The 24,528-nt window shown below is 48.9% G+C and overlaps 10 protein-coding genes across 10 annotated transcripts; 3 read left to right on the top strand and 7 right to left on the bottom strand.

Annotated features, from left to right (window-relative positions):
• Positions 1–1,014: 1,014 nt before the first annotated feature.
• Positions 1,015–2,405, bottom strand: F5J12DRAFT_779534 (uncharacterized protein; the record flags this gene model as incomplete). The annotated part of the gene is made up of 2 exons (XM_051742381.1): positions 1,015–1,779; positions 1,857–2,405. The coding sequence occupies 2 exons, from the start codon at positions 2,403–2,405 to the stop codon at positions 1,015–1,017; spliced, it is 1,314 nt and encodes a 437-aa protein (XP_051605258.1).
• Positions 2,406–6,864: 4,459 nt separating this feature from the next.
• Positions 6,865–8,901, bottom strand: F5J12DRAFT_888181 (heat shock protein 70 family; the record flags this gene model as incomplete). The annotated part of the gene is made up of 7 exons (XM_051747237.1): positions 6,865–7,028; positions 7,085–7,288; positions 7,336–7,529; positions 7,558–8,349; positions 8,404–8,480; positions 8,532–8,607; positions 8,660–8,901. 7 exons carry the CDS (start codon positions 8,899–8,901, stop codon positions 6,865–6,867), a joined length of 1,749 nt encoding a protein of 582 aa, XP_051605257.1.
• Positions 8,902–10,395: 1,494 nt separating this feature from the next.
• Positions 10,396–11,304, top strand: F5J12DRAFT_947302 (uncharacterized protein; the record flags this gene model as incomplete). Its single annotated transcript, XM_051749757.1, has 2 exons — positions 10,396–10,605; positions 10,666–11,304. Coding segments are annotated over 2 exons (747 nt in total), but the record flags the coding sequence as incomplete, so codon positions are not given.
• F5J12DRAFT_204549 (uncharacterized protein) lies at positions 11,066–12,945 on the top strand. The gene is made up of 5 exons (XM_051738400.1): positions 11,066–11,753; positions 11,809–11,913; positions 11,964–12,165; positions 12,226–12,309; positions 12,358–12,945. The coding sequence occupies exons 1-5, from the start codon at positions 11,220–11,222 to the stop codon at positions 12,759–12,761; spliced, it is 1,329 nt and encodes a 442-aa protein (XP_051605255.1). The 5' UTR covers positions 11,066–11,219; the 3' UTR covers positions 12,762–12,945.
• A 379-nt stretch (positions 12,946–13,324) lies between these two features.
• On the top strand, positions 13,325–14,263 carry F5J12DRAFT_888178 (uncharacterized protein; the record flags this gene model as incomplete). The annotated part of the gene is made up of 5 exons (XM_051747236.1): positions 13,325–13,360; positions 13,415–13,499; positions 13,575–13,608; positions 13,668–13,958; positions 14,059–14,263. The coding sequence occupies 5 exons, from the start codon at positions 13,325–13,327 to the stop codon at positions 14,261–14,263; spliced, it is 651 nt and encodes a 216-aa protein (XP_051605254.1).
• Positions 14,264–14,586: 323 nt separating this feature from the next.
• On the bottom strand, positions 14,587–16,279 carry F5J12DRAFT_799768 (UPF0005-domain-containing protein). The gene is made up of 10 exons (XM_051744297.1): positions 16,040–16,279; positions 15,918–15,990; positions 15,852–15,862; positions 15,730–15,797; positions 15,503–15,679; positions 15,394–15,448; positions 15,285–15,336; positions 15,045–15,216; positions 14,950–14,963; positions 14,587–14,894 (listed from the first exon to the last, which is right to left on the bottom strand). Exons 1-10 carry the CDS (start codon positions 16,202–16,204, stop codon positions 14,851–14,853), a joined length of 831 nt encoding a protein of 276 aa, XP_051605253.1. The 5' UTR covers positions 16,205–16,279; the 3' UTR covers positions 14,587–14,850.
• A 682-nt stretch (positions 16,280–16,961) lies between these two features.
• F5J12DRAFT_799754 (D-xylose-proton symporter) lies at positions 16,962–20,153 on the bottom strand. Its single transcript, XM_051744296.1, has 20 exons — positions 19,944–20,153; positions 19,856–19,892; positions 19,704–19,799; positions 19,625–19,652; positions 19,527–19,570; positions 19,394–19,475; positions 19,202–19,344; positions 19,132–19,144; positions 18,889–19,076; positions 18,526–18,834; positions 18,468–18,476; positions 18,395–18,419; positions 18,272–18,342; positions 18,026–18,194; positions 17,915–17,971; positions 17,778–17,859; positions 17,623–17,723; positions 17,534–17,562; positions 17,129–17,468; positions 16,962–17,074 (listed from the first exon to the last, which is right to left on the bottom strand). Exons 1-19 carry the CDS (start codon positions 20,084–20,086, stop codon positions 17,352–17,354), a joined length of 1,743 nt encoding a protein of 580 aa, XP_051605252.1. The 5' UTR covers positions 20,087–20,153; the 3' UTR covers positions 16,962–17,074; positions 17,129–17,351.
• F5J12DRAFT_799727 (uncharacterized protein) lies at positions 20,039–20,457 on the bottom strand. Its single transcript, XM_051744295.1, has 2 exons — positions 20,154–20,457; positions 20,039–20,102 (listed from the first exon to the last, which is right to left on the bottom strand). The coding sequence occupies exon 1, from the start codon at positions 20,427–20,429 to the stop codon at positions 20,175–20,177; it is 255 nt and encodes an 84-aa protein (XP_051605251.1). The 5' UTR covers positions 20,430–20,457; the 3' UTR covers positions 20,039–20,102; positions 20,154–20,174.
• A 100-nt stretch (positions 20,458–20,557) lies between these two features.
• On the bottom strand, positions 20,558–21,615 carry F5J12DRAFT_799726 (40S ribosomal protein S7). The gene is made up of 3 exons (XM_051744294.1): positions 21,133–21,615; positions 20,847–21,074; positions 20,558–20,798 (listed from the first exon to the last, which is right to left on the bottom strand). The coding sequence occupies exons 1-3, from the start codon at positions 21,372–21,374 to the stop codon at positions 20,681–20,683; spliced, it is 588 nt and encodes a 195-aa protein (XP_051605250.1). The 5' UTR covers positions 21,375–21,615; the 3' UTR covers positions 20,558–20,680.
• A 37-nt stretch (positions 21,616–21,652) lies between these two features.
• F5J12DRAFT_799720 (mitochondrial distribution and morphology proteins-domain-containing protein) lies at positions 21,653–24,445 on the bottom strand. Its single transcript, XM_051744293.1, has 9 exons — positions 23,813–24,445; positions 23,708–23,760; positions 23,256–23,651; positions 22,870–23,198; positions 22,394–22,812; positions 22,263–22,335; positions 22,205–22,214; positions 22,122–22,150; positions 21,653–22,063 (listed from the first exon to the last, which is right to left on the bottom strand). Exons 1-9 carry the CDS (start codon positions 24,403–24,405, stop codon positions 21,863–21,865), a joined length of 2,103 nt encoding a protein of 700 aa, XP_051605249.1. The 5' UTR covers positions 24,406–24,445; the 3' UTR covers positions 21,653–21,862.
• Positions 24,446–24,528: the final 83 nt, after the last annotated feature.

Genomic DNA, 24,528 nt, shown 5'->3' with positions numbered 1-24,528 from the left:
ACCATCAAATCGTCACGCACGACAAGTATAGCATCGGAAGAACACGATAATCAGGAATGGTATGCAGGGTTGGATGGTTGTCGGAGTGTCTTTCGGCCGAGACTGTCGCGTAGTCCTCATGCAATGCTGGTTAGCTCGCAGTTGAGGCATTCACGGCCTGTGCAGGCGTGTTCCTGAGTCTGGTTTGAAAGGCAAGGACCCCTTCGGCGAGTCGTCACCGAGGTCTCCATGAGACAGCAACCCCCTCCGATGACGCAGACAGGAAAAATCCGAACAGTCAACCTCAGGAGTGTCGGCACAGGTCTTTAGGTTACTTCCTACGCTCGTGGAGATCCGTACTGTCCATTTCACTTATCACTTGGCCACGAAATTATAACCTACAGGAGGCATCCAACAAAGCCAGGTACAATCCAACATGCTAAAACCTAGGACGCTAACGACGGGAGATGAGAATGTGTAAGTCAATGTCAAGGTGGTGACAGTAGAGAAAACCGCATGTAAGTGTGAACCGGGACAAAATGGGTGAGTATCAGAGATCAACACGGAAACCCTTACAATCATGGTAATAAATTAGCATAACATAGTCTCAATGTACCATACCTAGGAGTCTGTCCGAATCTTTTAAAGCCTTTCTTTTCGACCAAATCGGAGCACGAATATCGTAGCTTCTGGGGGTTGAAACTTGGAACTTGAACGAGTGGGATGCCAAGACAGATAGCAATTGCATTTGATCTCCAGAACGCGATCGCTCAGTGCTCTCCATTTCTAAAGCCCGAAGAGATCGGCATCCTGGTGAGAGCGGCGACGTATGAAGAATTTAAGATAAACTTGCACTACCCGCGCTCCAGCACTGAGGTATAACAGGTATATCTGTGTCTCCTCATCAGTGCACGGTAGGGATACTTGTACGGCTGACGCCCCGCAGCACTCGCCGCTCGAAGAGTTCTGCGTGTATTCACCTCCAGAAGCCAGATGATAATCGTAGCCGCCTTCGCCATTGCCACGTTTCTGCCGTTAGAACGCCCACCACTTTCCACTTCCAAATCCTAACCCTTGAAGGCTCCGGATGCCCTTCCCTCCGAACGCCACTCTACGTCCTGAATGTCGGTCTTCTTCGTCCGGAGGGGCACCTAGGCCGGCGACGCTAGCAAATGACACGTATCCCGGCAGCTTTTTGCACGCGAGCGATGCCGCGTCTGGGTCAAATACCGGTACCCGTGTAGGTGGGTGTGGGAGTTGTTGGATATGCGAATGGGATGGATTCGGTGTGAACGATCGACGCGGAGGTAATCTTGGCGGTGACGATGATGATGTCTGTACACCAATTGCTGGTGTTTGTGAACGAATGTGTGTCTCGTACACCGGTGAGGGACGCCCCGCATTAACGGGTGAGATGACAAGATTGGCGTGATTCCTCGGTGTAGCCGGGAGTGCAGAAGTGAGTGGCGTTGGTGCGGATGGATGCGGGTGGTCATATATGCCCTGTTTTTGATGGTACTGCGATGTGTTCGGCGGGGACCGACTGGATGGTAGTGACCTAGGCGACTTCGACGGTCGCTCACGATGACTCGCCACAGGGCTTGTTGACGGGACAGAACGCGACGATGCAAAACCTCCGCGCAGGGTTTGGCCGCTTGAATGCTTTGGTGAGTGTGGCGGAGGAGTGGAAGGCTTCTGGACATCGTACTCGGGTGCTGTCAGATGAGTTTGCTCTGATTCGTGTGAATGACGCGAGTTGGCAAGTGACAAGAGGGATGAAAGAGGAGATCCCGCCGAAGACTGCAATTGGTCGTGAGTCGCTTACAATGGGAAACAGGTAGCATGGAAGACATGCACATGTGAAGAAAGGGACCAACCTCAATGGACGACGTTGCTGTTTCACGTTCTTTCTCACGTTTCACCTCTCGCATGCCCCCGTGAAGGACGTGTTCCAGGCGCGTTCGCAGTACTGCCTCATGTGGAGCTGCCTCATGGACGAACAGCGAAATGTCCTCGAGCTTTTCGTGCGAACAGGAGGGGCGCTTTGAGTCGGAAACCTTTGAGTGCGAGGAGCCGGAAAATGAGGGTGAGCGAAGGAGTTGTATGTACGATGCGTGTTCGTCCTGGCCGGGCACATAGCAAGGATGAGAGTGAATGCGGGAATGCGAGGCGAGGGAGCTGGCGCTGTTCTTCCTCCGGGAGCGGAAGAGGAGTGTTGGCTGGATGAAGTCGTCGTCTTCGTCCAACTCTGCGTCGCTGCCCACGGAGCGTGACGGGGAGCGGGCACGGGTGGTGCGGAGGGTATCGTCTTTGCGGAGGGTATCCCTGAGCAGGCGTTCTGAGCGGGAGGACGGGCGAGGGTGGCCTGGCATTGGGGAGTGTGGTTGTGAGCGACGGGGAGTGGGTGCGACTACAGTGGAGGACATGACAAGAGTGTATTAGATATGTGGTGGGAAGGCCGTGCGTCAGCCTGTCCTGGTCCTCACTGCACACACGAGGAGAGACTAATATTATAATAATATCCACCTGCAAAACAGGCTGTTTCCTCTTTGGGGCATTTAACCCCGCCGCAACCCCAGACATTTGCACCCCCAGTCTAGGCCTCGATTTGAATGGCGGAACGGAGCCTTCTTATACATCCTCCGAACTTGCCTTTTCTGGCATTCAACCCCTCCTCATATAATCCCAGTGGCATTTTACACTCCAGACATATTCCAGTCGATCCATCGACATTACTACCGCGTATTTGGGATGTGAGCGCATAGAAGCTGCTCTGACACTGACGGACATGATCCGGCGTGTCTTTTTCGACAAGCTCGAGACCCATCGAGATTCCACCCCAAAACAAATATCAAGGTGCCACTAGTCTTCTAGAACACATCAGTTGACGGTCTCTGCTCTCCCCCTCAAACATCGCCGGCCTCCTCCTCCGTTTCTCTCACTCCCGGCGCCTTCCCGACGAATGTGCATCCAGTCTCTCCACTCCCGTCGATGCGCACTTCCGAATTCCGCACGTCCTTCTTCCCGTCCGTCTATCCCAGCACAATCCGCATTGGCGACTTCCTTCTTGTCGCGATCCGACTCGGATATCACCTTAACTGGCCAGAAGGTGCCTTGACAGCTCAACCCTATTAGATCAGATAGCAGCCCCATTCGCAACTTCCTATCTTGCCAAGATCTGATGCGATAGCCTCTGAGCCTCACAATCCCACTCGGAAACATCCATGAAGTCATCATAGAAATGTATTTTCGGACGTTCCTTGGAAAAGCCATCGATTATCTCTCTCACCACGAGCCTTGATAGCGATACACGATGTTTTCCATCCACCGTTATCTCATCGGAAAAAAACAAACGCGCAAGGGTGATGTGATTAGGGCTACGCAATTCCATACCTTAATAACAGCAGCTACTGGCAACCAGTGCGACCGGACATTCTAGAGGGTAGACGCCACACATACTGATCTACGATACAGGCGAGCTGCGCCGGCCCACCGCGCGAAGTTTGTTCCTTCTGCTCCACCTTGTCTTCAAGGTGACGCGCGGTCGCCACTGTAACACGCGGAGTGGTGCAACTACCAACTGGCGATATCAGTACTGACGTCACCTGTGCGGCGTATATAAATTATGCGTTCTTATTGCTCTTTGTCGTTACGCGTCCCGCTCTTCCTCTCTAATACGAATCGCGTCAGCCTTCGGCTCCCTTACTTTGGCGAGAACACACATAAAACAAACCCCACGTTGATATCATAAGGTGACTCAACGGACTGCATCGGTGTTACTCACAGTTTCGTCATGTTTACTCGTCAGATTCAGAAAGCAAACTCCACCGTATCACCGGCGGCACATTGCTGACTTTTCAGCACCTCCACCGTACCCATCCATGTCAGCTAGGAAGTGGATATGGACATATATCAACAGTACGTGGCTAGTTGAACGATCCCACGATGACATTCATACGGCGCTCTTTTACTGCGTCCCTGGCCACGGGATTACATCGCAGAATGTTGCGGGAAGTCTGCCTGTCTTGCACACTTCCATGACATTCCCTCCGGATCCGACTTGATTTGATATACAAACTCGACGCAAGTCTACTCTACTAGCACCCTAACAGGTAAGTGACCTCATCTCCTCATTAAATTCGATCCTTCGGCTGGTAGCCTAGAACACCAACTCGACCTCTTCTTCGATTCGCGAATACCCACGAGTAATTTGTAGCAGTCATGGGCGTTGTGCCCAGGGACATCGGACAACTTCCGTGCAAACCAAGCAGAACTTAAATATTCCAACTGTCAGAAGCCATGTCCACCGCGCAACGTGTTCATAAGCACAAGTCCAAGCAATCCGTTGTTCTGGAGATACCTTCATTGGATTCGACATCCACGACACCCTATGTATACGCACCCGTTTGTCATCGGAGATGATGCCTACTGGCGTTTACAAGTACGGTCTCCAGTTAGAAGAGCGCCAATGTTGATATTGGTTCATGTTTTGGGAACGGTGAGCTCACCTTTTGTATAACCTGATAGATGCGCTGCTCAGTGATCGGGCGTCGGATTGATCCGACTGCGATGGGAAGCTACCATAGTTATAGGCGATGCATTACGCCGTCTCCAGCGGCGCTCCGCTTACTAGCGATAGATACATCGTCGAGCCGATCCGCTTCGACTAAGTTGCTTGTGTCAACTCACAAGTTTTTCTAATAAAAAAAACCCACATATTCCAAGCATAACGGCTACATTTACTGGCGCAAAGTTCCTCCCACACCAGCTTGATGAGTTATAGAAAAACTTCTAATTGATGGCCGTCCCTACGTATCTGCTTGTTCCGACGTAGCATCTGATCAGCACTACGGGGCACACTACGGGGCCCAAGTTACGACTTCTGGATGATATGATGCGCCACTAGTTTCAGGTCACATTTGCTGAACTGAAAAAATAAACTGTTTTTTCTGATACTTTGTCCTGATGATGATGCGCCCCGGCTGGACGGGGAGGGGTCATCAAACCCAAAACTGACTAGTCGAGAGTTAAAGTTCGCGGAGGCAATTTTGTATGTGCACAGTTCAAATGGACGCAAGGGAGGTTGCGCCCCTGCTGCACATCCAACTTCGCAAGGAGTTGGTCATGGCATCGGCGGGGAAGAACCTCATGTTCACGGTCACACCCCACATTCGCTCTAACCCCACGGACTGAAGAGCATGTGAACAATTTCGTTCAATGAAGCTGGGAAATGTCCGAAGACTATCCAAGGGCAATGAAGCCATCAGTGTCCAACGTCAAGCTACTTCGAGTGCTCATTATTATTAGCACCTACTTGTCAATCTTAGTGCAACACGCGTTTGTCGAGCTGCCAGATGCGCCAGCCAGAGAGCGTTCGGATAAGACATGAGAACACACGCACGTCCGTGTTCCCTCCGATGACCCCTCAAGGCCTCAACCGGTAAGCCACGCCGAACAAAAACCGCGTGAACGTTCAAATCAGTGAAGGCATGGCCTTGAACATAACCTCGCGAGGACCTGCACACCAGGGCCGTGTTCCTGGTTTGCCTTGTCCGATTAATTCACGGTGTCTTGTTCCGAGCAGAAGGTTAGTGCACCATGTTCATTGATGAGATCGGAGATGGCGTCCATGAACCTGTACGGTATTTTGTGATCGGATAATGGGTACAGTCGGTGTGTCGAGCGTACGTAGCCACTTTCGGCTTCAGTGGGGGGTTGGTTTGCTTCCGAGTCAGGCTGACAACGGGTTCCTGGCGCAATATGATCTTGCTTGCAAAGCAAGTCACGTTTCGAGTTGTCTGGGTTTCCCCCGATGTACTATCGCTTACCAACCTGTTAGCCTCCCCAATTGTTGGCCAGCTTTTCAAAATGATGGCTTCTTCCCTAACAACAGATTTTCTGTATGGCCACATGCAAAGAAATATGCATCCTTAGGTACTGCGAAGTTGAGCGATGTTAATCTATGAAGTTTTTGTTGAGATAGCAAAAACGGCGTGACAAGAGGAAGAAAATCACGCCCCGTGATGGTCATGCCGACCCATGCCGAAGCGGAGTATAAATTGTCTAACTCGTTGCCCACCAATATCCAACCCAAAAATGCCACAGCAAGTTCACAGTAGGCCTGGTGAGCATTCATACCTTCCTGTCAAGCAGTACTCAGTCATATTCAGCCTAATGATCCCTTGTTTGATCCTGCACATTACTAGCATCATCATATAGCTTTTACTAATAGGTATTCCGTCTACTGAGCCCAACATAACCGATAGACTTCACTACTATTTTACGCCATGTGCGACTTCCAGCGAGATTTCAAATTTTGGGGTGTGACCATGCGTTACTTTTTGTGACATTTGTGTGATGGCCAACAAGGGAGGCAAACAAGTTGGTAAGCGATGGTATTGACTGACTATGCAAGCAGATTAGGCACAAACAGATGTACACTTCATCAGACTGCCCCATGACTATTATGTAATGCTGTGCTGAACATCAGGTTACCACTGGCTGGACACAATTTTGCGATCACATGAATTCAGTACCTAATACATGCCAAATCTATGACGCTGCATCTGTAACATTAAACAAACAAAAATAAAATAGCCGATTGCGCGACTTTTGCAGCACTGCGCAACTTAAAAACAGTGACCCGCAATTTTTGCAGTCACCCGTCCATTTTTTTTTTCGAGTGGATCAATAAGACATTTTATCATAATATGAAGATACCCATACTACAGCTCAAAGATCTGACTACCTCGAGTAGACCTGTGGCAGACGGAAGTGCAAGTAGGACAAGGAAGAGTGTGGGGGGCGTGTCCTCAGAGCCTTGCGTTAACTGTGTGGAGGACGCATTCTCTGCGCCGCACTTCTCGTACACCTTCTGGAAAAGGCCTAGTGAAGCTTGTTGAGTCTCGCCGATCTTCTCCTCGATTTGCTTGGCAGTGACAGAAGCATCGCTGGGAGGCCTTTCGAGGCCAATTCACCAAGTTCGCCAGCGAGTTTCGACACCTTCTCCCTCTCGGCAGCATCAAGCTGCTCCTTGAACTCGTTCATTGCTATCACAGGTGCGAATCAATGCAGGAAAGTGAAGCACCATGTAGTAAATACGTACCCTTCTCTGTGTCGACACAGACCGACTCGCCCTTGTTTGCTTCCTCGATGAGTTCCCAACGGGCCTTATCTGCATCAGCATACTTCTCAGCGTCGGAGATCATGGGCTCAATGTCCTTGTCGCTCAGACCTGACAAAGACGCGATCGTCATAGACTGGTCCTTGTTGGTTGCCTTATCCTTGGCAGTGACATGGATGATATCATCTACAAGGGATGAGGAAATTATCTGAAGACCTGTATAAGAGACATACCAGCATCGACGTCAAAAGTGATCTCAATTTGAGAGACGCCCTTCGGGGCCAGAATACTGATGAGATTGAAGTTGTCAAGGAGTTTGTTGTCCCTGACGAGTTCACGTTCACCCTGGAAAATCTTGTCCTTGATGGCGGTCTGGCCATCGGCAGCAGTAGAGAAAACTTGCGACTTCTTCATTGGGATGGTTGTACTGCGGTTGATGAGTTTTGTCATGATACCATCGAGAGTCAATGCCGAGGGAGAGTGGGGTGACGTCGAGAAGTAGAATGTTGGTGACATTTCCGGCGAGAACACCACCCTGGATAGCAGCACTAATGGCAACAGCTTCATCGGGATCGACACCTTTACTCGGCTCATGACCGAAGATCGACTTCACGGACTCGCTGACCTTAGGCATGCGGGTCATACCACCAACGAGGAAGACTTCGTTCACCTCACTAGACTTGACTCCAGCATCGGACAATGCTTTCTTGCAGGGGTCAACGGTACGTTGGATCAGAGGGCCGGTAAGGGTCTCAAATTGAGTGCGGTTCAACTTCAAGTTGATGTACTTTGGACCGGTTGCGTCCGCGGTGATGAATGGCAAGTTAATTTCGGTCTGCGTCATGGACGATAATTCAATCTTGGCCTTTTTGGTGGCCTCACGAATGCACTGAATGGCCATGCGGTCTTGATTGAGGTCAATGCTTGACTCTTTCTTGAATTCGTTGAGGATGTGGGTAACAAGAGCAATGTCAAAGTCCTCGCTACCAAAGTGGGTGTCTCCATTGGTGTACTTGACCTCGAAGACTCCTTTGTGCATCTCCAGAATGGAGATATCAAAAGTACCACCACCAAGATTGTACGCGGCAATCACTGATGATTCGGTACGATCAAGGCCATATGCCAGTGCCGCGGCTGCTGGCTCGTTGATGACTTGAAGAACCTCAAGGCCAGCGATTTGACCAGCGTCCTTGGTGGCCTGCCATTGTGCATTGTTAAAGTACGCGGGGACCGTAATGACCGCATGACTAATAATAGTAGTCAACACTGGGGGACTCCTAACTAGTATACATGCAACTTACTTGACTTTCTTGTTGAGATACTGCCCGGCGGTCTCACACATCTTGGTAAGTACCATGGACGATAACTCCTCAGCACTCTAGAAAGTATATTAGTTCTCTTACTGATCCAGAGGGGTGGAAAGGCATACAAATTGTTGTCTCTTGCCACCAACATCAACCTCGACAGCTGGTTGAGCATCTGGCTTCTCGACCATCTTGAATGCCCTGCAGATGATATAAGATGCTTTCCTATTTAACAATTGTCACATGTACTAACCTGTGCTTCATGTCCTCCTGGACCTCCACGTCCTTGAACTTGCAGCCAATCAAGTGCTTAAATGCGAAGACAGTTCTGGTGGTGAGTGGACCAATGGATGGAGTTTGGTGCAGTGAAGGGCAAGAGCAGTGAATTTCTGTATCTTGGTCTTCAAGCCGGATGAGGACGGGGGCAACTCTGGGCAAGCAAAAAAGCAGGTGATAAAATGAGTACGAAGAGGCATCAAATTGAAATATGTTCATGGCTGTAGTATTCGTCTTGTCATGCGATGGGCTGTGTCGGTGGTGGTTTCGACAAAAATATGATATGGGAATCCGATGTCGACTGCAGGTGCCCACACTCACACTGGTAGTTGGTACATAGCAAGTTGTGTTGCAGTATATCCATCTTCCTCGGGCTCCTTGGCACTTGCATCGTCAGTAGTCTTGCATGGATTCACGATGACGAGGGCGGTGGAGCTGATTCTAGTGGAAGGTAAGTCCGCACCTGTGGGCCCGTGACCGTGGGAAATGGTGTCTCACTACTGAGACAGTGGCAACCCGCCTCTTCCACAGCCCAGCCTTGGTAGATAGCCAGCTAATATCCAGACCGCTCATGGAATCATCAAGAAAGTGTACGATCAAGCTCTTTATGTCCTGCGATCTGATAGTTTTCCGGATCCCACTCAGGTTTCATTCCACATAGACACACTCGCTTCAACTGCACTTCCCATCCTCGAAGCACTTATCCCTAGTGGTGCTAGTCATGAGGACGAATCTCTGCCTCAGGAGTGGTTGGTGGGTGTTGCAAGGCTCATTGGGCAGGCAGTGCAAGATCTTCAGAACGTGGCACAGGTTGTTAATATGTTGTATGTCCGATTTTCTGTCGGTGAATGGTGCTTGGCTTATTTTCAAGTGAACAGCAAGAGGTTAGTATACCTGAGCTTGTAACGGAGTCCAAGAATGGTTGGCATGGATGGCCTCAGAAGTCTGTATGCCCTGACTTCCTTACTGAGGTTGTCACCGATAATAGCCATCACATCAGTCTCAGTGAACTTGCTCACATCCTGGGCATTAGCCACATGACACTCTGGTGAACTATGTGGAAACATGGCCTGAAGTGGAGCTACACTGTATTGAGCAACGATGACTTGGATGTAGTTGTGAGGGCGTTCAAGAAACACAAACCAGAGTCTGGATTCTGCTGTTTACTCGGACACTTATGCCATCATGGGATTCGAGTCCAACAAAAATGAATATGGCGGTCATTGTCTCGCATTGATAGACTAGGTCAGCGGTTACGTGAACATCGTGTTATAAAATGCAGGGTGTATCGTGTCAAGAGGTCAAATGCGCTCTGGCACATTGACGGACACCACAAACTCATCCGATGGGGATTTGTGGTCCATGGAATTATTGATGGTTACTGTCGAACGGTGTGTCGCAGCGCTTACTGACATGTTTGATTGACCTTATGCTTTCAACAGATTACTGGTTTATGTGCCAGTACAGACAACCTCGCATGAACCGTTTTCAATGTATTCCTCAATGCACAGGCAGAGTATGGAATTCCATCATGTATGAGAGGTGATCGTGGTGGTGAAAATATCGACATGGCTACATACATGGTAGCTGTCCAAGGTCCCAACCATGGATCATTTATGTGGGGATCGTAAGTCACAACTATGTGCCAAATGCTGTCTTTTTGATGTCATGTACTACAGGTCTACCCGAAACTCGAGGATTGAACACGTGTGAGTCGAAGTTGGAACCCAATTTGTACGCTGCTGGCAGGGATTTTTTTCTCGGTGCGAAAGACTTCACTGCCTTAATCCTGGTGACAGCAGTCACCTGTGGCTCATTCAAAGGCTCTTTCTTTGGGAAATTAATGATGATTGTGAGGACTTCCAGCGCGAATGGAACCTTCATCCAATTAGCAGGCCAATGACCAATAATAAAAGTCCACAGGTATGTGAAGCATATCATTTTAAGGATGGGCCGCACTCAATTTTACTGACATATCCACAGGATTTACGGCTTATCAGTAATGTCACGCTAGGAGAATACTACGACGAATATGAGGGGATCCATCCCCTCACTATTGAGCAATATTATGGCATTCATGGCCATGTACAGGTTTGGTGGAATGGCCAAACGGGTGCGGGCCATTGCCCCGATGAGGAGCCAGAGGCCTATGATGAAGAAATTGCCACAAATGAACATAATGGTATTCTGAGAAGGGTTGGAGCTGACCTCCAGGAGCAAGTGTGCCATGAAGCAGTGGAAGTTCCTGGCAAAGGATCACCTTTCGCATGTGTCAAAGACGAGGCAGAATTTTGGTCAGTGCTTGACCGCGTTGTCATTGAAGATATCACACCAGCAGGGTATGGAGATGATCATGGGACAGAAGGTGATGAATCAACAGAGGAGCACATCGCAATTGGTCGGCAGGGAACACAGTTTGTTACAGTATCATTAGCAGAGCCCATATGGGCAAGACAGGCAAAAACCTGGTGTCAGGCACTCGCCGTTCTAACTCTCTTTGATGCAGATGGATATTTTTGATCCCCCCCTAGTCATACATGCAATGTATTTACCGTACATATAGTCACGGTCAATTCAGTGGCTGTCGAGTTGAGCACAAGCACAACACTACCAGCTTAGTCAACATTAGACAGACACATCAGAACTCAGAGTCCTGCCTCGAGCTTCAGTCTTCACTCACTCCTTCTCTCGTTGCCGGTAGTTGGTCCAATCCCTCCATGCCAGATGTTGACAAGCGGCTCTGCTGCTATTTCGATGAGAACAGAAAACAATGCAGTTGCAGGATGTTTACCGCACCTGCCAACAAGAATGCTCGTTATCACTGTCGTGAGTGCACGCATGGTTTCAGTAATCACCCGGAAGCACAGTTTAGCAAAAAATCCCCAAAATTGACTATGGATGTAAAGGTAGAGCCTGCAATTGGCAGCTGGCTTTTGGATGTGTTCCGTCAATGGAAGACATCTCGCACCATGGAGTTGCCCAACTCCCTCCAGCATGTACATGAAGAGGTCCTGAAAGGATTCCATGCTGGTAGCAGTGGGACACAACGAGTTACATCAACTAAAATTAAGGTGCGTTGGACCACTTCCTAAGCCAGTGTCCATACTCCAATATTGACGATCACAGAAACCTAACTCTACTGGGAAGCGGGTCCCATCTGGTAATCATGATGGGTCCCAGCAGGATGTTTTAGTTGGAACGTGGCTACTACTGATCAATGCATTGGATGAGGTATGTGCTATTGAACTAGCTCCTAACAAGTATTAATCACAGATTTACAGGCAGGTGAACTGATCCAGACAAAACCACTGTCGAGAACAGAAATGTACACAGCAGAACATCGGCAGTGTGTGCACACTGGTGCCAATGCAGCTAAATTCGCATTCCAGTGGGACTGGACTCACGACGATGTCAACAAGTACCTCAGAGAACACGTTTTCCCACGTCCGATGGAGTATGCACTTATGCACAAGAAGGGTAAAGGTAAGGTGAGCTGTTGTTGGAAACTCGCCTTCAAGGAGAAACAACGATTCGGACTTGCAGTGACTGAGGACCTTCTGACTGGCCAGGATCTATTCTACTATCGAGGACGGTTTAAATGTGGCACAGATTCGAGCATAATTATAGGTATGAGTTATGCCTTCCACCTGTTAAGCTACTAATATATCAACACAGCATTGTGCGGTCATGTCCCGGAAGAGGAATATGCGTCTTGGGGTCCAAGGAAGCATCAGGAGAGTAGTGAATTCCAGCCAGCAAAGCTTCGAGAGAGTAGCAACTCCATCCCTCCAGCAGCCTCGAGTGAAGACTCCGAAGACAAACGGACAATATTTGAATCCGTGATGCAGAAGCAGGGACGACTGAATTTTCCCCTCTGTGCAGACCAACCAAAAGGGAAACGAGGCCGATATCAATCACCGGTCATCGAGATCAAGAGTTCAACTGACTCTACTCAGCCACCGCCCAGCACCCAAGTTCCTCGCATCCATGGTGGATCCATCAGGCCATCAACACATAAGTCCCATTTCTTTGTTTTTGACATGTGCTCACACCGCAACAGTTTTTCTCCCATCAGGTGACAGTGACTTATTGGATGTGGCTGACCTCCCGACTCAATTGAAGGGTCTCTCGGTTTCTCCACCTCCACCCACATTCGTTGGCCAGGCACCTCTCGCCACTGTGAATCGCTATGTCTCGTTGCCCCCCAAATTTTTACAGGATCTTGATCCCTTTGGATCACTGGTCAACTCCCCCCTCTTACACCCATATGTAAATCCGTGGTCACCTGATTATTTCCTTGGTGCGGCCGACTACTTTTGATTTGGAGGTAACATGCTACTGAGTATGAATGGTCATCCACTTACATCTAACCGTAATCCACATTCATGTCTATGGAATTTTGAGGTACCACCCACATTTGTTTAATCAGCATTCATGTCGACGCAGTTACATCCTGTAATCACTTGTCCCCAGCATCAATATACCGTTGATCTCGAGGCTTAGCCCTCTTCGCAAATGTTGTTGTGGTTTGTTTACTCCTGTCAGCGGAGCCAGCCACATGTCCTGCTCGTCGACGCAAGTCCAATCCCTCTGCAAAATGATGGATGACCAAACCCAAACCATGCCCATGTGACAACATCACATGTTCTACTACGAAGACGGAACCCATGTCTTCCAGGTGAGTTACCTAGCATCGTAGTAACATCTATCAGGCTGTTTACAATACATCCAGGCTCAAAGTTCACTATTCAAAGTCCATAAGAGTGTTCTCTCCGACAAATCCATCGCCTTTAAGTCTATGTTTGCTGCACAAGACAGTACCGGACTTCCCCAAACTGATGGAAACAGCGACTAAAAACCAATTATTGTGCCTGATCAAGTCTCCGACCTAGGATTTGAACTGTTTCTGTCCGTGTGCTACAACAAGTAGGTCGATCCATATGCTGCCATTGAAAATATGCTATATATTGATGTTGTTATTTCAGATGGCGCCCAGATACTTCACAGGCATCCGAAACCACCCTTCTTCAGCTCCTTGAGCTTAGTTGCATGTATGAGTCCAAGGACGTCCGTGAACACGCCATCAAGCAACTCGCCTCTCGCTGCTATACCATCAAACCTATCACACTGATCTCCATTGCCCTAAAATATCATATCAAGGACATCTTCTGTTACGCATTCAGACAGCTCATCCCAAAGCCTATAAACGAACTCAACCACGCCGATTATGAGCTTCTTACTGTCCCTGTATGGATGACGCTCCTCAGAGTCAAGGAGTGACTCGAACTCCACCGCCGTATTGTGGCATGTGAACCACCACCTATGGCGCCAAGTGTGGTGGAATGGCATGGGCCGGTACTTGCTTGACGGTCGTAGTCCTCAGCCATACAACTCTGCGGTCAAGCAATTTGAAGGTCTTAGCTATGGGAGTGTCGACCCCGAGTGTTGGAGAGTGATGCTCACTCTTGTCAAGGAGGGAAAGGCATTTCAGCACGAAGATGATCTCATTTACCGCACAGCTCGGGGACTGGCAGAGTACTTGATCCACGAACCCTTCTTCGGCGATGATATAGACATGTGATCCTACAGTTGTACATCTAGTGTCGTGGCCATCCACCCAAAAAATCACAGGCCGTATATATTTAAAGTATTGATGACTGCAAAAGTTGCGGGTCACTGTCTTTAAGTTGCGCAATCGCCCGTTTTATTTTGTTTGTTAATGGTACAGATGCAGCGTCATAGCGTCATACAAATCTTTTACAACACACCAATGAATATGAGAAAACTAAAATTCCTCCAAGTTCGACCATTGAAATTGATGAGGAAATAATAGAGATATAGGTTTGAGCATGATGAACATCAAAGTTTTGAATTTGACTCCGATCGTCGGTGTTTGAATGGGACCTATTTCATTGCCAGCCTCTGTGGCACTCCAAGCTGTAAGAAACTTATTCTCAAAGTTAAGGCAATGTATCAACGTACACATACATACGACAGACATAAGAACTAGCTAGTATAAGTATCAGAATTGATGTTAAGTTGTGACAAAGCAGGAAAAGGACGACGAAGAACACATTAGGAAAGTTCTCAAGTCAGCAGCACACCCCATAGACATTCTTCAGTTCCTTTGTTAGTCATCAAACGTTCATCGCTGCGGAAACGTAGATTTCAACGATCCTGGAGATCACTCAGGAGGCGTAAGATGTTGAGGACTTCGAAATGAGGAACGATCAGCATCCGTGAACGTGTTGGAATGGAAGAACTTACACAGGTTGATGAAGCTGTTCACGAAGTGAGGAGACCCATGGTCAGCACAGCAGCAAAACACAATACAGAACGGAAGATGTCGAAGGGACACGTACTCAAGGTACAAACTGAGGGCACCGATAATGTACTCGTCTGGCGAGAAGCGTTTCGTGATCAAGTACGTATCATATACGATATAGCCGCTGAAAATGAGGCACCCGAGGACGGCGTACACAAGATCGAGGGTCCGACTAAACGGAATAAAAATGCCGACAATGCCAGTCATAACTACGGGACGTAGGGTAGAACATCAGTCACGTTTTACACGTCCGTACGAGACAAGAAGTGAAGCTTACGCAAAGCAATGAGACCGCCGAACAGCCACGGTCCGAGGCCGGAGAAGTCATACTACGTCGCATGTGTGAGATGAGGTTACGGGAAGAAAGATGATGCAGATGTATATACCTTGGTCTGGAGCGTGAACAGGGTCAGTCCGAGGAAAACCCCAAGTGTGATCAACCTGTGTTCAAAAGCTGTGAGTTACCGCAAGGAAGCTGTCATACCGAGAACGTACAGAGCTTGCAGCACGACGACGTTGTCGATGAACGCAGTAGCGATACCAAGGGTGAACGCCTCCAATAAGGTGAATGTACCCAGCAAGATGAAATTGAGAGGGTGGCTGTGGCGCTTCCAGTACAAGAGGCCGATATTAACCAGTGTGCCGAAGAGCGGGACATAGAAAGACCATGGGCTAAACGAAAGTGAGGATGTAAATAGTGACAGAGTAGAAGGTAAACAGACTGTGTTGTGACCCAGACGACTGCATCAAAGGACTGGGACAAGCCACCAGCTACAAGAGTCGTCGCAAGCTGTCACAAGTTTGTGTCAGTACAGGTACCGATGAAGGAAGGGCTTTCACTGACGATTTGGAAGACTGCAGGGAGAAAAGTTGAGAGGGATCATTTCAAGCATCATATGCGGACGCTTACAGAGAACTGTGTACACCTTGCGAATAAAGGCGGCTCTCACTTCCGCAACGCTGTCGGCGACAGTTACACCATACTGGTGCATCTAAACACAGGGATATAGTAGGAAGAGAAATCCTACGCACCTTGAAATCATCTGGGAGGTCGCCAGCCTCCGGTTGATCATAGATGCCTCCAGAGCGCTGACCAAGTAATGGTTCATTCGCATCAGAGGGGATGGAGAGTGGTTTCGATGTCCCGGAAGCTCGATACGACGGTGGTGGGACTGGGACGTGACTGCTTGAGCTCATCGCGAACAATGCAGGTTGTTGGAGAATAGTACTGAAGATAGCAGGATGGGCTTATATAAGGAGAGTCGAACAAAGCTGGCCATGCACGTGGCTGTGCTCCGCGTGTGGTGGCTATGCAGGAAGCTCCATTTACTTCCACTGTACGGTGACTCGAGTCGTGTTGGCCATGGCTCTGCTCATAAATGCACTCCAGTACACATCGTCACCGCAAGCATAGCCAGGCATTGAGATTCAGTCCCGATGTTGACACAGCGTTGTTCATGTTTCTCAAAACCAACGAGGAGTGAACTTGTGTAGACGGTGTCAAAGCCTTGCGTCTTCCATATCTCCTCTCCAGCTTTTTCAGGCTTTCGCGTCGATACTCCGACGAAACCGCTGTAGTGGTACAGGAATGTCTCACAATTACTAGTTAGCATGTGTGGCCTCTGGAATGCCTACGTCGATGCTGATTAGGGGCAAGACGCTTGAAACGGAAATGGTTGCGGGTTCTGGTTCAATGGTACTGGGCATTCCGACCCTCCAAGGTGATCAGGGGTGGATATCTGGATCCTCAATGGGTGGCAGTGGCTACACAGGATTCAGAGGCCCTGACGTCGCGGACCTGAGCCTAAGCCGGTGAGCATCTTGTCTTCGCGACAACACCAAGAGGTTTGCCGCAACTGGTCTCTTGGTATGCGACGAGCTTAAACTGATTGGTTCATCTGTTATTATGACTGTTGCTTCACCGCGCCCTACGATTCTACAGCAACCCTTTGAAAACTCCTAATGGAAACAAAGGGAAAACATTGCGAATTCCAGGCAGGCTGGACTGTCGCTTACCACCACGCCAGTAGCATCTGTAGGGAACCCAATTATGGCACAGCACGGTGACTGTACTGATCTTCTTCTTCTTCCAATAGTCATGATCGAGACAGCCCGAAAAACAGGCCCTCTAAATCGCGGGACCTCCAGCCGACCTGGTAATTTTCGTCCACTCACTGAAACATGGATGAGTATTCGCCATATCAATCAGACATACCTGAAGAATTCATCGAACCTTACACACCATCTGACTAGTTCAGCAATGGATTGATGACTATGTGGCTTAGGAGATGACAGTAAATATAGGGCATGCCGCTCGTGCGGCTTCGTCGCTCTACGGCTGTTTTCAAGCTGAAAGAAGGGCCTTGCTTGGAAGACCAAGTTCACGGCAGATCCTTTCCATATGCTGTTTCTCCTGTTCGCTCGTAGCATCCCCAAACGCCGCGTCCATCTCTTCAAGGGTCTAGAAAGAGTCGTTTGTGAAACAGTGGGAAAGTGACGACGAGGTGGGCATGGAGAGGTACTCACCTTCCCTTTAGTTTCTGGGTAGAAGAAGACTTAAAGTCGGCATAATTAGCTCGTCATTGTCATGAACCTATTTCGAGGAGAACACTCACGTGCAGAAAGGAATGCCAAAATAGCGAATGCAGCGAAGAAAAAGTATGTTCCACCATGCCCAATTTGGGCGAGCATCCGCGGGGAGACCAAACCAATAATGCTATTGGCGAATTGAGCGACCTCCACAGTGAATGAAGCGAGTAAGGAACCCTACAAATTAGACATCCATGTACACGACGTGGTAATGGAGATTCCCGTTGACCTGAGATGGAGAGGGAAGACTTCACTTGGGAGGACTGTTCACTGATCATTTGCACTGCACACGGAAGGATATCATCAATGAATGCTCACCCCAACCAATAGGTGCCCACGAATATGCAAAGTTCACGCCGTAGAAGTACACAAAGGCTAGCCGGAAGCGGGTCAGCACTTGCTGGAGTATAATTACTTGAACACGCTCACCAATAGCGGCGCGACCAGCAGAGGGATGTGCCGGCCAATCGTCACCAAAGGCAGCAATGAGGGAACCGACAATGAGCAAAGCAACACAACACCCGAGAGCACCAGACATCAGGAGTGGCCGTCTACCCACGCTATCAAGTAGCATGATAGCGGGGAGAGTGCCAAGAGTCTGAAACAAAGTGAGAATTATATTATATTATATTATATCGAGAACATCAGAGGAAAGCCAGAGAATTTATCACACACATTAAGGATTCCATAGAGGCCAGTTGCCAGAAGAGATGTCGTGTTGGGGTTGAGTCCAAGCTGCCCGAAAACTAATAGGAATGAGAGAAGTTCGCGGCCGGGAAAGACACGGAATAGGCTTACTGGTAGGTGCATAGTAAATTATGGCCTAAAGGAACGTTGAAATCAGTTGCAATTGCCCAATATATTTCCTTACATTGATGCCCTAACAAGGTGTCAGCGTCGTGCACAAATTGAAGATCGGAGCATCCTACTATGAACTGTTGGTAGAACATTGTCAGGCACCCAACGGCCAAACGCTTGAATTTGGGCCAAGTAGAGATGAGTGCAATGTAGTTGTTAATAAATCGCTGGAACTTGGACGCGTTGGGATATTTAAGTGCCGTGATTTCACGAGAGTAGCGAAGTTCGGCCTTGATCTCTAAGAATTCATAGCGGACAGTGAGATCATTAAGTGGTTTTCGACGGAGGGAAGAAAGGGTTTGCAGAGCTTCATCATCACGTCCACGTTCCATCAACCAACGAGGAGAATAAGGGAGAAACGCCATGCCTATACCGAGTAACTAGGTGATACGTTGTTAGGGAAGATGTCGGGCGACGTCAATGGGACAACCAACCAAGGCAGGGAACAACTGGATGCCGATGGGGACTCTCCACGACGCCTGCTTCTGGCCCGTGCAGCCACCCTCAGGAACATCGGTATATGGATCAAATGTGGGACTGCCGTTTAAGAGCGGTCCTGTGTATGGAACCCCTGGCGCACAGCGTGTACCACCAATATGTGATGTGCCATATGCAATCCAGTCTGAATTGTATTTAAATGAGAATAAAATCGTACTTTCATGTTTTGATAGACATACAGCTTATGAGAATCTGATTCATAGGCATTTCTGTTGTGAATGTTTCAGGTTTCATGAACAGAGAACCCACCCCAAGTGTAATGGAGAGCTGTTGAAGGGCAACAAGAGCTCCCCGGATATTTGCGCTCGAGATTTCAGCCAGGTACATGGGAACAACATGTGTCAACGCGCCGACAGCAAGACCAGCAATGGCTCGACCAATGAAAAGATGTTCTGCGGTGGCCTCAGGGGGGCATCAGCGAGAGTATGAGATAGAACGTACTCTCCGCAGTTGCTCCTGTTTGGAGGGCACCACCGATCAAGAATATAACGATATTCCCCATGATGTTGCGTTTCCGTCCAATCTGCACAGCGTCAGGTTGTCGATACAAATCTACCTACTGAGTCACTCGTACCTTGTCACAGATAGGACCATTTAGCAAAGAGCCAAACCATGCAGCTGAAAGTATCGGATGTTAATGTGGTGCACGGTGCCATGTATGGTGATACGAACCCAGGAGTAGGGTCGACACAAACCAACCCTGGGTATTTGGTCAGTTCGTCACGATTACCAAAAGAACCAACCGATCGACCTTGAGGTTGCTATCCATGTAGATTTTTGGGAACGCAGCACCAAAAGACTCGATCGCAAGCACATTGCTGACGACCCCCTGGTCATAGCCGAAAAGCTGTTGGATTCGTCCATTAATAATTCAATTTTCCACGCAAGAGAATAACTGCTCACAAACCCTCCTAGAGTTGCGAAGCATGTAACACCGAGTCTGCAAGCAGATCTGTCATCTGATAATTCCCAAGGCACCGGCGAGTCTTACACGAATGTGTTATCGAAGATACCTTTAAACCCCACGCGACCCCCCATCTCGGTAAGGTTGAGCCCGGAAAACTCGTCTTGGGCGACTTCACGAGTCTCCTTCACATCGCCGGAGTTGAGCAAGTTCTGTGCACTCTGCGTCATGTCGCGGATTGATGGCCTAGTACTCGTCAGAGGGGAAAGCGAAAGCGTGAGTTTGTGGAAGGTGCACTTTTATATTTACGAGCCGTCATCATCTGAAGGGGACTCCTCGCACGATGAGTAATGATCGGAAGAACTTGACCGTAAGCGAATTTGAATGCGGGAGCGGATAGGATCCACCCCAAGATTGGGGTAGCAATATCAGTAATTCATTTGACCGTTGCCTACGACGCGGGCATCCCGTGAAGTGAGGCTGGCTTCGTAGCTGGCTCAGTGATCTCCAAACCAATTCCAACAACATGATAAGCCAACCAAGATCCTCTGCACAACGCTGGCCAATAGACATGCCATTTCACACGGCACCCCGCACGGACTAATAAATCTGGAAAATCATTATCGCGAGCAAAATTTGCGCAGCCAGCGCCAATTAGTTTGCCCACGTTTGGAACGCGCCATCGTTTATGTCACCCTGGCTTCTTGGAAAACCGCCGAAAGGAACCATCATGCAGAGATATCATGTGGCACGGCCATACATTTTGGTTAGATGCAGTATACTCGTCGAAGAAGTCATAATGTGATGGCGACCTATCCACATATCTACTCCTGGTTCGTAGGGAACTCGAACACCACGTCCTTGCCTGTCAAACGCCGGTAGACGGATGAGAATGAATCCAACTTATACTCCAACGACGTGGCGTCCTTGGGGTCAAGAATCCTGTGCAAACCATAAGCTACGGCAACACTGGCAAGTTGTTGGACGTACACTTTTAAGAGCTTTGACCCGTCAGTCGCAACCCGAGTCCTCTTGCCAATGATCTCTGTGGGGAAGACAAGGTCTTCAAGTATTTTCTCGTGGACTTGCGTGAGCGTGCGGTTACGGGGTCTCTTCTGCTTGGTGCGCGAGTTGCGTGTTGGCTTGCCAAGAATCCGGCGTTGGGCGACGAAGACTACGTGTCTATCAGAAAACTTCTTCTCCAATTCCCTCGTAAGCCTTGCAAGTAGCGATTTTGAGAATGTCAATATTAGCGCAATGTGAGCTTTCCACATACCTTTGCTGAACCTTATGGAATGCCTTCAGTTGGGGATGGGGGACAAATACTACGATGGCTTTCTTTCCTCCGCGGACATCCACCTCCCGGGCAGCGGAAATTTGTAGGGGGCGAAGCTCAGCCTTGAGCTCGGGAACGTTGGTCTCTAGGTCGAGCAATGCCTGGGCAACGCTGGTCTCCGTTTCATCTGGAGCAGTGTTTGGCGCGTTTGCCGTACGAAGGATCTTGACAGCAACGGACATGGTGGTATGTTAAAACCTGTGGATGGTCGATTGTATGCATTAGCATCCAGCGCACCTCATCCGCATCCACACAACACAGAACTTTCTGCCCAAATTTTTCGCCATCAACCATCATAGGATGACGATTTAAAGCTTTTGGCATGCCAACATGATCTAGTTTGTACTCACCGAGCTCGACGCGTTCGCTGATGTCTTCTGGTGGTGAGATTGCGATGGCTGCAGGCTCTTGCGACAAACACAGCCAACGCCGAGAACGTCTGCCATATTTAGATTGGTTTCGGAGACAGCTTACCATCTTTGGGACCATTGCCGATGCACCCTCTGACCCAGCGAGGTAATACATAGGACACTACGAACTTCCATGTACCACGAGTATATTAGGGGTACACTACAGGTACTTTCAGCATTAGAGCGTAGGATTAAATGTAGGATATGAATGGGGGTCGAATTCATTTTCACAGAACATTCTGTTATCTATCATACCAAGTTCACGGGCCAGGAATTTGGATATCGAAAGGAAACCCGTTCGCATGGTACATTTCCCTAACTTGGGCGGCCATGGGGTCAATCAGGTTCCTCAGCGCAGACAGCATTGTGCTCGCCGTCATCTGCAGGCTCCAAACCCCCACTGCTCTCACCCGTCGGTTCATGTTGACTTCAGTAACGTGATACGCCAACGCATCGTACACCTGCCAAATGTGACGATCAGCAACGTTGCAATTGCCTCTATGATTGGTTGCAGCCGACCTTTTGGGATATTTCATCCATCAGTCCAGCTGTGAATGAGCGAAGTTAAATGTGAAGAAGCATTGACGGGAAATTATGCTCACTTTCCCACATCTATGGCAAAATGGTAAGATGGTTAACAGCGCAAGATTGAAGACTTACTGTCCACGCGCCATCAAAGTCGGAGAAGTCTTTGATTACTCTGCAATGGATAGGCACAAGAGTGTGATGTGCACTGTAATCGGCACAACGGGTCAGCGCGTAGCTTTCGCACGGTCCAAACTTGCACTCACTTCATAAATGCCACGATGGGCCTAATCAACGCATTGTTGACGTAGGTCAAGTCCGAGGTAAAGAGCGGAACGGAGGCTTTCAGATCTCGGAAGCGCAAGTCTATATCGATCACAACTTTAGGTTTATCTGAATCTCCTCCGCTCTCCTCAGTGAAAGGGGCGCTTAATGGGGGCTTTGCAAGCTCTCTCTGGCCCGGAATACGATCGATATTGAGTGATACCGTAGCTGCCGTGGTAATAACCTCTGCCAACTCCCCCAGGATGGCGTTGAAGGGAAACTCATCCTCGAGATCCCGAGGAAATTTGATATCTAGAACAGCATCGACTTTTCCGGATGTAATCCACGAAAGGGGTCCACCTTGATCTGTTGTAGAGTTTTGTAAATGGTCTATGTTGACACCATCGATACGTATCCTGGACTGCGTTGCGACGACCGCGTTGGGTATATTGATAAATTTTTTTAGCGCTTTACTTACCATTCGGGACCATTTTCCATCTCTAAGATCCTGTTCCGTTGTCCGTCCGATACTCTGCGGCTTGTGTAGGCTGAAAAGGCAGTTATCAAATTGCCCGACCACGTTTTCTGCAGACAGGAAATCGTAAAATAGCCATTGTTTCCGTAACTTCCGAATGTCAGCGCGAAAGATAGACGTGGTATACGGCCGGAAATCTCCAGGCTGATAAACGGTGACGAGAACGTCTTCGAGTTGAAGTGATTGCAATTCAAAGTCACCTTGGTGAGCGGGGTGGCGGAACGCAGCTGGGTCAAGGGGGTTTTCCGGATCCCAATAGACGGAACGACGATCTTTACGGTGAAAGATTATCGATAAGCTATCTTCTAGCGATCGGATATATTTCTTACCTATCACACCACGGACGCCCTTGACCACAGCGTCCTCCACGAGACCCTTCCCGTCGAACCAGCGCTGAAGAGATAAGGTAACATCGATCGAGTCGACATTCAGATCGAACATTGTGTAATTCAGGTCGTCCTCCTCGTGGCTCGGAGAAATTTCTTCGTCTTCTTCGACAGGATCGTTGTATGCGGGGTGACTACTCACATCGTACCCGACCGCTGCTCTATGTCCAGAAGGTTTCTTAGGTGGGACTGTTGGTATTGATTGAGGTCGCCGAGAAATATACACGTTTTTGAATGATATTCGGGAGTCCTTCCATTTTGGTACGATGGCGGACTCGAAGATAACAGTAACCCCCCTTTCACTAGTTAAATAATTGGAAATACCTCGGGCAACGTATTCTGATCAACCAGTAAACAGTCAGTGGGTGTCTGCATGCCATACATAGGTCACTCACCTTGTAGTCGCAAACTATTGGCAGTAGCGAAGACAACCGAAAAAAAAGTGGTTCTGAAAATGTGTATGTCAGGCAATGAGCATCCTACATCTGTGCTCTACTCACGTGCCGATGAAGATCCACAGTGTTTGGCTCATAAGGAACCAGGTAATGAACGCAGATATGTCGTCGGCATTGAATTTTCGAAATGACCTGATGGTGAACCACTTGAAGCGTATGCGCAACCGCTGCCAGAAGCCGTCTGCGACTTTGAGGAAATCATCCCTGGTGGGACGGTGCAGGTGGGAAAGTGACACCGCTAACCTGCGATACAGTTTTGGATAATTTTCCCAGTTCAAAGGCGGCGGCGAGTCCATCTTTTGGCTACTACCCCCCGGAGTGCTGTCGACACCACGCTGCGAATTATGCTCGGAACTTGAGTGATTGCGGCACGTAAGAACCCTGCATCTACCCGAAGGGTTTGCTCCTTCCAGACCACGGGACCGTATACTTGAAACCATGTTCGAACCAATGTCTCGTTTAACAGGTTGATTCGCAGTGGATGTCATGAGCTGCTGTTTGAAAAAGAGGCGAATGGTGCTGTAACGGTCGACATTTGATTGGAATGTGCCACGACCAGCGTGACGAAAAATGGCATTTTGTCGGCTGAGCAGACGAAAACCGGGGTTTTTAGGTGCAAGCAAGGAGGGGCCCACCATGGCCAAACGCAGAGACGGCGAGATGCATGGAGAAGAGCACTTATGTCACCGAGCTTACGGAATAATGTCAATAACGCGTCGATCACACGGCGACTAGCCCACATGCACTCAAGTATTACGGTA

This window comes from Pisolithus orientalis (genome assembly GCF_024613125.1).
Source record: "Pisolithus orientalis strain OTSU chromosome Unknown F5J12scaffold_2, whole genome shotgun sequence".
Taxonomy (NCBI): domain Eukaryota; kingdom Fungi; phylum Basidiomycota; class Agaricomycetes; order Boletales; family Pisolithaceae; genus Pisolithus; species Pisolithus orientalis.
Note: the sequence above shows the minus strand (reverse complement) of the source record. Positions and strands in the feature narration are given on the sequence as shown.